General features: G+C 40.8%; 1 protein-coding gene across 1 annotated transcript in view; it reads right to left on the bottom strand.

The window, feature by feature from the left end:
• LOC124871996 (5-hydroxytryptamine receptor 2A-like) overlaps positions 1 to 9,170 on the bottom strand; it is a 138,316-nt gene extending 129,146 nt beyond the window's left edge. The window contains exon 1 of the mRNA XM_047371653.1: positions 7,516 to 9,170. Coding sequence (XP_047227609.1) covers positions 7,516 to 7,921 — 406 coding nt within the window. The 5' untranslated portion in view covers positions 7,922 to 9,170. The remainder of the gene's footprint in view (positions 1 to 7,515) is intronic.
• Positions 9,171 to 13,421: the final 4,251 nt, after the last annotated feature.

Here is a 13,421-nt window from a genome sequence, read left to right as displayed (position 1 = left end):
GTGGGGAAAAGGGCAATAGTGAATAAGGAATGCATATCAGTGTGTGCGTGTGTGTGTCTGTGTGTGTGTGTGTGTGTGTGTGTGTCTGTGTGTGTGTGTGTGTGTGTGCGAGTGCTTTCAGGGTGACAGATAAAGAGACAAAATGAGAAAAGCAAAGGAAAAAGGCATCAGCAGCTTCCTGCTGCACTAATCCTGAGCCACCTGAATCTCCAGGGGAATGACAGCAATGTTCACAGAAGAGAATAGGGCAGACCAAAAGTTCTGGAGGTGCCGTTTGTCTGAATGCCATAGATAGATTATGATACCAGAGGCACAGAAACAGTTTTCACATAGAAAATGTCCACTCTTTGTCAAGTTCTGGTCAGTTTATTCTTCATTCTGTGTTTAAGAACCAAAATGTTGGCTGTGAAAATTAGTAATCTCCATTGGCTCTGATTAAATCAGCACACAGATGGATCATTTATAGCTGAATGATTGGTGCTATTCTTGTTACCTAGACTGATAGACTGAAATCAGACATGGATAGATCAATATTTTGTCGCTGATTTTCAACTTTTTTTTTTTTGTAAAGTTTTGACCCCCTGTAACAGTGGTGAGCATTCTGAGCAAATTTAGGACTTTTAGGGTCTTCAGAGAAGGCCTCAAGTGGTAAAAAATAAATCAGAATAGGTCAAGAAAAAAAAAAAGTAATTAGTTATTGGACCACTTTTTTTAAATAAATAAAAAATGATCAGAGGAAAGCTTCTCTGTAATATAATGTAAAATGAGCTTGATTTCCGGCTATCTGCACAAGATCTGCACCGTACAGTGATTTTGTGTTAGAAAAAGTAAGCCAATCAGAAACTCTTATCTGCCATGATTAGGCAGAGATTTTTAGGGGGAGTATTCTGTTTCTTCCTCTGAATATATTCTGCCTTAAAATGCATAGCAACATCAATTCTAATTGAAAGCTTAATTAGCCAATCATATTTTGATTTGCCGTCAGTGGGCATTTTCTTAACTGGTCCATGGTTTTCTAGTTAGCCCAATAAGAATTATCATAGGAGACAGACCCGTCAGCCTGGTCACTGGTCATCAGAAAGATACAAACTCAATGGGGGTTATTCTTTTTCATTTTTTCAAGACTGTGAAAAAAAGTATGTGTCGCATATGCTGCTTTTCTGTCAAAAATTTGTTTGCGACTTTCAAGTTAACAAGAGAAAAGGATAAACTCAGCTCACAAATGTAGGTACAGTTTGGCTCAGGAGATTCTGGTGCTAGAAGAGATATAACTACTAAGGGGGCTATGGGAAAGGCAGTTTTTATTAAAGCTGCATGAAATACAAAAAAAGATGAACTTGTCCTAAGATTAGACAGATTCATCTAAATGAACAAAGTAGATTCAGTTTCACCTTAACATTTGTTGTAAGCGGTGTTTGTGTTGCATTAATTTGATGAGAATGTTTAGTTTGTCTTTTCCACGTTACCATTGCCAAAGTTCTCCTTGGTATGATTTTTGTGCTGGTTCTTAAATTCACAATTTCACTTGTTCTGAAAACTGAAAATAGTGCTTCTGGGACATATCCTTAAATTAAGCTGTGTGTCTGTTGGACATATTTGTTCTGTGGGCTATTAGTATGCAGTAGGCAGAATGTGCTCTCAGTTCACCACAGATCAGCACAAAGCAAGTGGTTAAATAAGTAAAGTTAAGACTTTTGCTTTAGTTAGAGCTTAAAAAGTCAGCAGTTACAAATGTGGCTTGTTTTGCATGTATGCCCCTATGTCAGAGGTGGTTTGGTAGGTGATATGGCCACAGGGCCATTGCAGACATGTCTCGACCTGTGCAGGAAATACAGTTGCCTTTTAGATGTCTATGCTTCCAACATCATTATATACATCACTGCAACTGAAAATGACTAAAATGAAGTCTTTTCATATTGTAACAGACTTCACACTGAAAATTGCTCTTGTTAGTCCAACTTGGTAGCACTAAGTTTTGGTGCATTCATTGACAGAGAACAAAATTAATTTTGAGTTTTAACCAGATGGTCACTGGTCAGGACTGATCAGGCTAAAATTTGGCCAATTCTGGTAAACAAACAATTTGTCAGTGAATCTCAAATTTAAATATTTAATTACACGTGTCTAAATTTTGAATCCTACTAAAATACCTGTTTAAACAACTAAAAACGTGCCCTGACAGTTAGGAGATAAATCACTGAGCTGCCACAGCTAAGTTTTAACATCTTCCAACAGTAGCACAGTCGGTTTTAAAACTTACAGAAAAATTACAAAAAGAATGAACAAATAGTACAGCATACCATTTGTACTTGTTAAATGGAAAATATTTGTTTAAAGGCGGAGAAAAAATTAAAACACCATTTGAAGTCAGGACTCCGTCCTCTAAAATTAAATTCTTCATTATTTTTCTTAGCTTTTTCAGAAACATAAAAAACATTGATCCTGGACTTTTGGCAGCTGACCTACACCACATTCTTTCTACAATTCTTCCATCAGTGGATGAGTCAGTGATTCTATAACATAAAATGCAAACTGGCCTTCTGGACCTTCACGGCCCTGTCAGAACTAGATTGGTCAGCTTCTCTCGATATGCGGTACAATAATGTGCTGTGGAAAATGAAAACAGCTGAACATGTTCTAGAGCAGAAATTCAAGTCATCTGGACTCACTGTCCACAAGCAAGCCTTCTCACGATTCGGAGAAGAATCAATTTTTCTAATATTATCCAGAGCTGCCCTGGAAACTCTAAGCAGCTTTTCCCCTCAGTTCATCGTCTCCTCAGACCACGTATGCCATTAAGCTCAGACTCAACAGATGACTTGCGACAAAAGTCTGGACGTCTATTGCTCAAAAGTCAAAACGATCTGCCTTGGCCTGAGCTCCTCATCTGATTCACCCCACCAGACTGCTGAACTAAAATCTGGAACTCTCCAGCCTCTCTATTCTTTCCTCCCTATCTCCCAGCAAGAGATTCTCAACATCGAGAGGTTGAAACCGACCACATGTGCTCATGACCCCTTCCCCTTCCATGACTTTGTCTCTTCCAGGCTGGACTGCTGTAAAACCCTCCTTCCGGGTATCTTAAATAAGAATCTCTAAAGGCTTCATTAAATTCAGAAAAGTGCGGCCAGAATAAAAAAAATTAAAAAAAACATGGCCACATTGCTGCATCCCTTCATTTTCTTCACTGGCTCCCTGTCTCTGCCCGCATCCAATACAAGAATCCTAATTGCATCACCTTTATTAAATCAAGACTGAATCCAACATCAAAGAAGGTAAGCCACCTTAATGTAATAGTAACCTGTGTTTTTGAATGACCTTCAACCATTTAGATTATTTGTGTGTGTGTGAGCGTATGTGTAGAACAGGTGGACTTGGCTCCACACAGTTGTAAGGTCTTGGGGTATGGGACAATGGGCCTTGTGGACATGTGGAGAGCACCACACTGCCCCCCTCTGCTATTTTTGGCACTGTCCTGAACCTTAATTTTAATGCACCAGAGAAACCTAGGGCTTTGGGGTTGAGGTGGAGGAGACTCTGCTGTCAATGAGTAGTGGGGTCTTGTACACCCGACCCCTCTGCAGTCCCCAGCACAATGGATTGGGGCGGGGGTGGAGGGTGGAGTTGTTATGTGCCCTGCATCTGGTGGCTCTGAAAACGTATGAATCAAGCTTCCTCTGACACTATGAAGAAATTTAAAAGCCTCCATCATGTCATATCTGATGACACGTCTCTGATAAAACTGTGCTACTTATTTTTTCTGATGCCATCATGTTTCAAATGACAGTTTTTGAATAAAGTCAAAGGCCTGAGATAGCAGGTTATTCCAGAAAAGCCAAAGGTACCACTCTTTCTGGTACCTTTGTTTCAAAAACACTACAATGTTGCATTTTAAGGAAGGAAGTCCTATTTTTGGATTGAAGCTGCGACAATTCCTAACCAGATTTTGCATATGATGCTTCATGGGGTGTAATTATGCAACCTGTGGGCCCTTGCTTGCAGTCTGTCAGCATAATTTTAAATTAGATATCCATTTTTGCTTTCAGCTGGCAACTCACAGGTCTAAACTAAAGTCCAGTTGAAGTACTCAAATAGCATAGCCATGTCATCAAAGCTAAAAGAACTATGAGGAAAGAGTGTCAAACAATTTGTTTGCATTAAAAAGATGAAAATGATAATTATATTTTGCAAGTTAAGCACCAAAATGGACTCAGTGTTTAAGGAATGTAGAGAATCTTTTTCCAGACACTTTTAGTTCACCTTTTTCATACAGCCACCAAGTCACTTTCATCACCACCTTCTAAAAATTTATTTTGTTCTAACTCACACTAATCACTGGTGTTAGTGTCTGAGTATTCAGTGTTATATCTGCAATTTGTAAGATGCAAAGAAAGTGAGCAGGTTGTTATATGACAGGATGAAACACCACCTTTTCAATAGGGAATAATTTGTTTTGCATATGCAAAAAAGCAACATTACACCTGAAATGTGATCTAACGATCACAAACTAGCAAACATTCCTATTTAGGAACCTATTTTCAGATTTGGGAAAAAAATATCAAAGCTGAATGTTATGTTGCTGTAAAGTCTATATGTACAGAGAATTTGGTGGTGATAAGGTACACATGAAACATGGAAGTGGCTGGTTTGATCTGGAGGATCAATACAGGTTTGCAACAGTTTAATATAATTTCTTTAGGCTTTGTTGTTCTAATTGTTAAATACCTCGCACAGATAGTCATACCCCTTAACCTTTTCACATTTTGTCACATTACAGCCGCAAACTTTAAGGACTTTTAGTGGGGTTATATAAGATAACATATAATTGTAAGGTAAATAGAAAACAATACAATACATTGGTATGAATTTTTACAAATAAAAATCTAATAACAGTGGCAAGCCTGTGCATTCATCCCCCTTGCTGTTATACCTCTAAATAAAGTCAAGCGCTATCAACTGAGAAACCCCGCAGACAGGTCAGGGATACATTTGTGGAGAAGTTTAATGCAGGGTTTTTTTTTTGTTTAGCTGCAGTGCCTTGCGAAAGTACTCGGCCCCCTTGAACTTTTCAACCTCTTGCCACATTTCGGGCTTCAAACATAAAGATATAAAATTCAAATTTTTTGTGAAGAATCACCAACAAGTGGGACACAATCGTGAAGTGGAATGAAATGTATTGGATGTGTCAAACTTTTTTAACAAATAAAAAACTGAAAAGTGGGGCGTGCAATATTATTCGGCCCCCCTTGCGTTAATACTTTGTAGTGCCACCCTTTGCTGCAATTACAGCTGCAAGTCACGTGGGGTGTGTCTCTATCAGTTTTGCACATCGAGAGACTGAAATTCTGGCCCATTCTTCCTTGCAAAACAGCTCGAGCTCAGTGAGGTTGGATGGAGAGCGTTCATGAACAGCAGTCTTCAGCTCTTTCCACAGATTCTCAATTGGATTCAGGTCTGGACTTTGACTTGGCCATTCCAACACCTGGATACGTTTATTTGTGAACCATTCCATTGTAGATTTGGCTTTATGTTTTGGATCATTGTCTTGTTGGAAGATAAATCTCCGTCCCAGTCTCAGGTCTCTTGCAGACTCCAACAGTTTTTCTTCCAGAATGGTCCTGTATTTGGCCCGATCCATCTTCCCATCAATTTTGACCATCTTCTCTGTCCCTGCTGATGAAAAGCAGGCCGAAACCATGATGCTGCCACCACCATGTTTGACAGTGGGGATGGTGTGTTCAGGGTGATGAGCTGTGTTGCTTTTACACCAAACATATCGTTTTGCATTGTGGCCATACAGTTCAATTTTGGTTTCATCTGACCAGAACACCTTTTCCACATGTTTGGTGTGTCTCCCAGGTGGCTTGTGGCAAACTTTAAACGAGACTTTTTATGGCTACACCTGGCCTGGCTCTGTGTCTACCTGTGACACCTATCTGGAGAGGGGAATCGTCTGAGCTTCTGCTGGCAACAACTTAATGCTCACCCTCTACCGATGATCCACATAGCCCTGTCTTTTAGTGTTTAACCCTTTCTCTCTCCTAGACATGGCGATTGACTGAGCTTAACTGTAACAAACGCTATGTGCTCTCTTTCAGATTCTAACCTTGAAAACTGGCTCAGAGTTGATCTCTTCTTTCTTTCTAGGTGAAACAACTAAAGGAGCTACATCCATTAACATTTACTTTTCCTTCACATAGAAAGTACTCCAGGATCAGTGCTTGTGTTCTTTTGCGTCTCTGCTCTGTTCTCTCCAAACCCCAGTCGGTCATGGCAGATGGCCGCTCACACTGAGCCAGGTTCTGCTGGAGGTTTCTTCCTGTTAAAAGGGAGTTTTTCTTCTCCGCTGTCGCTACATGCATGCTCAGTATGAGGGATTGCTGCAAAGTCAACGCCAGTGACTGTCCACTGTTTCTGTTTCTTTTTATCCAATTTGAATAAAAAGCTAACTCCGACTGCACTGTTCAATGGTTAGGATTAATTGGAATGTATGTACCTGACTGTTGTGAAGTGCCTTGAGACAACATGTGTTGTGAATTGGTGCTATATAAATAAAACTGAATTGAATTGAATTGAAAATTGAAATTGGATATCTTTGAGAAATGGCTTTCTTCTTGCCACTCTTCCATAAAGGCCAGATTTGTGCAGTGTACGACTGATTGTTGTCCTATGGACAGACTCTCCCACCTCAGCTGTAGATCTCTGCAGTTCATCTAGAGTGATCATGGGCCTCTTGGCTGCATCTCTGATCAGTCTTCTTGTTTGAGATGAGAGTTTAGAGGGACGGCCGGGTCTTGGAAGATTTGCAGTGGTCTGATACTCCTTCCATTTCAATATGATTGCTTGCACAGTGCTCCTTGGGATGATTAAAGCTTGGGAAATCCCAAACACTGTTGTCTTTAATTTATTTACACTTGTGGTTCAGTTATGGTTTTGAAAAACTTCCGATTGACCATAACTTCATTTTATGTTTGTTTACATTATAAGTTACATTGTGGTTTTTGTTGATTTAGTTTTTGTTGATGTATACCTTCAAGGGGTGTGAATGCTTCTATAAGACACTGCAGTTTTGACTGCTAATATAATACATACAGTATCAACAGAACCTCAAGAAGCTTTTGTCTGTATGGCAGCAACATGGCCCTGTAAGACAATGCATCTCTTTGCAGAGACAAGTTGGGCCACTTTCCTTTTCCATTGAAACAGCACTCCAAATAAACACATCACTGTCAACAGCAGGGCAGACCACCTACATCACTGCTGCTCTCCATCTGTCCTCCTCCACCACCGCCACCACAGGGCCATGCATGAATTATGAAGGATTTTTTCACCACACAGAAGGGTGATTTATCAGAACAGAAGACCAACTAACGTTTTCTGCATGCAGACAGGTGCAATTTGTTTAGTCATAAAAACAATTCATCGAAAGGCTGTGGGGAGCTCATTGGAGTCGAGACAGCAACACACCAAATGTCAACTTAATAAAACCCAATGTGAGTGACATGAGTGCCTTACCGTAGATAATGGTCACCATGGAAACCGGCATCACCAAGATGCCGAGGAGCATGTCAGCCACTGCCAATGACATCAAGAAATAGTTAGTGGCGTTCTGCAGCTTTTTCTCAAATGAAACCGCCAGGATTACCAGGATGTTGCCCATGACTGTAACGCCAATGGCGACCAAAATCAGCAGTGCTGGCCAGTTCTTCTCCACCGACGATTCAGAGTGAAGGCAACGAGATCCGAATTGTCCCAGGGCATTGTGTTGTGACCAGTTTGCGGGTTGCGTTTCAATCCCATTGCGGACTACATCGCTCACCTGACACCTAAAGTGTGTTGAGTTATCAGGAAAAGTTGAAGGCCAAGGGTTGGACTCCAGAGTATTGAAGGTACTGACGGTGTTAGAGATCAAGTCGGACATGTTGCCACCATGAAGGATTGCTGCCAGGAAATTCAGTCAGGCTGGAGTAAGAAAATAAAAATTTGAAGAAGCATTTACTTGCAGAATACCATAAAGCATCACCGTGTGTCCCTTGATTTATGAAGTATTCTTTAATACAACATCTGTGTTGGGTGTTCCAACATCTCAGAGGTAACTGTAGCCTTGAAATGTCTGTCAGGATCAACAGATGATCATTCATAGAGGGAAACAAAAATAGCAGACTGCTGAATTGAGAGCAACGAAGAGAGCAGCTGTTTGATCTTAAGGGACAATTGGGTGTCTGTAAAAATTAAATAGCTTGGGTAATATCGCTGTGCGTCTCAAGGGTCTGGAAAAACAGGCAAAACAATGAGTCAGGAGTGTTTCTCGTATTCAAAATACCCAAATCCAAACCTGGGACTTACTGTATTCATGAAAAAAGAGAAGAAAACACAGAAACCTATAAAATCTGTTCGAAAACTGAGCAACAGAAGTCGCAGGTTTCACATCCTTGAAGTCTGGGCTTCTCAAAGCAGCACTCATGTTAAAAATATTAGCTCTATGTTTTAAAAAAATGGAATTTCATTTAATTGTTGACAGTTTACCAGCAACTTTGTTTCTCTCTAATGCACTTAGCGGTTTTTGCAGAAGACGAGGAGAAAAAGACTTTATCTTGTAAAGCTGGATGGAATCTCCTAAAAAGCTTGTCCTTGTCCTCGCTTTTCATCCCAATTTATCCCCATACCTGTGAGATTGCATGTGCAGCTGACAGGGATGGATGGTAAACATGATTACATTTAACATGTGTTTGTCCAGGCGTCACTAACTTTCCCCTCTCCTTTTTTTTCTCTCGTTCACAAACTCATGACAGGTTAGAGTTCAAAAACAAGAACAAAACATTTCACCTCTTCCTTTAAACCAAAATCAATGTCAACCCTCCGAGGGATTTTAGATATTCCATTTTTTTTACTCCTGGCCAGATGCGTACCTCAGAGGAAAATGTCAGTCACTCTCCATCCAAGTCCTCCAACAACCTGAATGTTCCTGCTCGAAAATGTATATTTCCCACGTGGCACATTTCAGAATCTTGTCACTTTCCCAAAACAATTTAAAAGAAGTGAAGGAAGAAGGTAAACAACCATCAGCAGACCAAAGCGCTATAAAGTGGTTTTCATTTCTTCAGAAGAGTGTTGTTAGTCGCCAAGATGTTAGTCGTCTTTGATGATTACCAAGAGCTGAATGCTCTGCTCTGCTCTCATAGCTTTCCACATGCAGCCTCTCTTTCTCTCAGGGATCTCCTTCTTTCACTCGCTCTATGTCTCTATCTCTCTTTCTCTCTCTGGCTCTACCCAGGGACTCTTTCCCTTGCATTGTATTGGCTGACTCTGTTTCTCTCTGATGTGTCTAGCTCTCTCTCTCATTGTGCCTTTTTTTCCTATTATGTCTAGTATGTAAATTATTTTGCTTGGTTCACTCTTAGGTCAACAGGCTTTACTGACATGACCAGATTGAGATACTAAAGCAGTGCGGTGCAAAAGTATTGGCATCTCTTGAACATTTTTATCTTTTGTAATGGTACAACCACAAAACTTCCAAGTATTTTATTGGAATTTGGTGTGACAGACCAACATGTAGCTGACTGTCAAGTAAAAACCATATATGATTTTCAAATTTACCAGCAGTGAAGAAGGCTGTCTGTCTGACAAAGGAAGCCTTGAGGTCCTGGTTGCTCAAGGGACTGCTGAAACAGCTGATATGTATCTGATGGCAAAAGGACTGAGGTTTCTGTTTTTGCAGAAAGAAAAATTGACCAGTGGGAGAAATTCAGGCAGGCTATGGAGATGAAATTTTAGTTGGCCTCAAAGAAGTTCTAGCAAAGCATATCATGACTCTGAAAGGGAAAACAAGGATCTTCCTAAACTGTGATTGGTTTAGGTGGCGGGGGGGGGGGTGATGGAGGAGAACATTGAGGATTTTCTTAATTCATTCCATGTCCTTTGTGGATAATGTAGTCTGAGGACCTGGAGTAAGGTGAGTCTATTACCATGTCAGATGTCACTGAGGTAATTTAAAAGTTCAACAATAAAGAGTGCCAGGGTCCTACAAAGTTCATTCCAGGATGCTGTTAGGAACATTGTAAGGCTGTTACTGTTGACATGCATCTGTGGTGTAGGAGGACTGGGACAACACCTGTGTATTGGAAGATTGGATTGGGTCCCAGTCTTTAAAAAAAGGACAGTGTGTCCCAGCTGTTGATGGATCACACTTAGTGGGCTCCCTGAGAAGGCTCTGACTAATTGTTGAAACTTATATATAGAAGCATTGTGTCTTTTATCTTGTTTGTTGGACACTGGACCCAGTGGAATTGCTGAGGAGATAATGGGGGTTTGGTTGTCCTGTACTCATGTGTTCTGTGGATCTGGAGAGAACTTTAGACTGTGTCCCCTGAGGCATTTTCTGTGGAGTGTCATAAGAATAGGGGTGGCCATGGATGCTTTTTAAGAGCTATCCAGTCCTTGTTTAACCAAATCAAGAACAGTGTCCACATTCTTGGCACTAAGTCGAAGTTGTTCCCATTGCAGAATAGACTTCCCCAGAGCTCCTTGTTCCAGATTTTTTTCAGGTGTGGTCATTATCTCAAGATGTATTAATGGAGAGAAGACAGTTGCGTCGAGGACTGAAGCCTCCATATATGGGTTGTGTGCTCTACCAGTATGCCCCTATCCATCCATCTTTAACCCTAAATAAAATCCAGAGGTAGAAGTTGCCTTCACAAATCACTAATTAGTTAAATACAACCCCAATTCCAATGATGTTGTGTAAACATTATGATGATTTGCAAATCCTGTCCAACCTACAGGGGTTGGACAACGAAACTGAAACACCTGGTTTTAGACCACAATTATGTATTAGTATGGTGTAGGGCCTCCTTTTGTGGCCAATACAACATCAATTCGTCTTGGGAATGACATATACAAATCCTGCACAGTGGTCAGAGGGATTTTAAGCCATTCTTCTTGCAGGATAGTGGCTAGGTCACTACGTGATACTGGTGGAGGAAAACGTTTCCTGACTCGCTCCTCCAAAACACCCCAAAGTGGCTCAATAATATTTAGATCTGGTGACTGTGCAGGCCATGGGAGATGTTCAACTTCACTTTCATGTTCATCAAACCAATCTTTCACCTGTCTTGCTGTGTGTATTGTTGCATTGTCATCCTGATACACGGCACCGCCTTCAAGATACAATGTTTGAACCATTGGATGCACATGGTCCTCAAGAATGGTTCGGTAGTCCTTGGCAGTGACGCGCCCATCTAGCACAAGTATTGGGCCAAGGGAATGCCATGATATGGCAGCCCAAACCATTACTGATCCACCCCCATGCTTCACTCTGGGTATGCAACAGTCTGGGTGGTACGCTTCTTTGGGGCTTCTCCACACCATAACTCTCCTGGATGTGGGGAGAATAGTAAAGGTGGACTCATCAGAGAACAATACATCTTTCACATTGTCCACAACCCAAGATTTGCGCTCCTTGCACCATTAAAACCAACGTTTGGCATTGGAATGAGTGATCAAAGGTTTGGCTATAGCAGCCTGGCCGTGTATATTGATCCTGTGGAGCTCCCGACAGACAGTTCTGGTGGAAACAGGAGAGCTGAGATGTACATTTAATACTGCCGTGATTTGGGCAGCCGTGGTTTTATGTTTTTTGGATACAATTCGGGTTAGCACCCGAACATCCCTTTCAGACAGCTTCCTCTTGCGTCCACAGTTAATCCTGTTGGATGTGGTTCGTCCTTCTTGGTGGTATGCTGACATTACCCTGGATACCGTGGCTCTTGATACATCACAAAGACTTGCTGTCTTGGTCACAGATGCACCAGCAAGACATGCACCAACAATTTGTCCTCTTTTGAACTCTGGTATGTCACCCATAATGTTGTGTGCATTTCAATATTTCGAGCAAAACTGTGCTCTTACCCTGCTAATTGAACCTTCACACTCTGCTCTTACTGGTGCAATGTGCAATCAATGAAGACTGGCTACCAGGCTGGTCCAATTTAGCGATGAAACTTCCCACACTAAAATGACAGGTGTTTCAGTTTCATTGTCCAACCCCTGTAAATATAACTGAATACACTACAAAGACAAGATTTTTAATGTTCAAACTGATAAACTTTATTGTTATTTTTGCGATGATTCAATTTGAATTTGATGTTTGCAACAAGTTCCATAAAAGCTGAGACAGGGGCATGTTTACCATTGTGTTCCATCACCTTTCCCTTTAACAACACTCATTAAGCATTTGGGAACTGAGGACACTAATTGTTGAAGCTTTGTAGGTGGAATTATTTCCTATTCTTGCTTGATGAGCAGCTTCAGTTGCTCAACAGTTGGGGGTCTCCGTTGTCATATTTTGAGCTTCATAATGCTCCACACATTTTCAATATGAGACAGGTCTGGACTGCAGACAGGCCAGTCTGGTTCCAGCACTACGAAGCCACACTGTTAGAACATGTGCAGAATGTGGCTTGGCGTTGTCTTGCTGAAATAAGTCCCTGAAAAAGAAGTACCTTGGATGGCCACAGATGTTGCTCCAAAACCTGTATGTACCTTTCAGCATTAATGGTGCCTTCACAGATGTGGAAGTTGCCAATGACATGGGTGCTAACACAGCCCCATATCATCACAGTCGCTGGCTTTTGAACTTTGGGCTGATAACAATCCGGATAGTCATTTTGCTGTTTGGCCACAATGTCCATGACTTGAACAATTTGAAATGTGGACTTGTTCGCATTTAACCTCTTCACCTGTGGAATGTTCCAAACTGTTTTTTTTAGCATTCCTCAACTTTCCCAGTCTTTTGTAGCCCGACCCAGCTTTTTTGGAACATGTTTCAAGCATTAAAATTAAAATGAGTGAATATAAAAATAAAAAAAACTATAACTTTTCTCAGTTCGAACATTGAATATCTTGACTTCGTAGTGTATTCAGTCGCACATAGGTTGAAGAGGATTTTCAAATCATTGTATTGCGTGATTATTTACGTTTTAAACAACATCCCAACTTCATCGGCATTGAGGTTGTATCTACCTATGTATAATTTGATCTCTCTTTGTTTGAGAGATTAGAGAACAAACTGCATAATGACCAGCAATTGACACAGCAAAAAGGTTCCCTCTCTGAGAAGGCTATGATGAAGTTTAAAGCATGGTTAGCTTCTAAAACAATATCCCAAGCACTGAACATCTCGCAGAGCTCAATTTATCAATTGAAAGAGTATGGCACAACTACAAACCTAATAAACCTACTAAGACACCTAAACTTATTGGCCAGGTAAGGAGAGCATTAATAAAAGAAATAGCCAAGAGTCCATGGAGGACCTGTGAGATCTACAATAGGACATAGATGCTCAACATACTCTGTTGAGCATCTCTTAAAGAATAGCAAAAAGCTATTGTTAAAACAAAGCCATAAGAGATCATTATTACATT

Source organism: Girardinichthys multiradiatus, chromosome 7 (genome assembly GCF_021462225.1).
Source record: "Girardinichthys multiradiatus isolate DD_20200921_A chromosome 7, DD_fGirMul_XY1, whole genome shotgun sequence".
Lineage (NCBI taxonomy): Eukaryota > Metazoa > Chordata > Actinopteri > Cyprinodontiformes > Goodeidae > Girardinichthys > Girardinichthys multiradiatus.
This window is presented reverse-complemented; position numbering and strand designations above follow the sequence as displayed.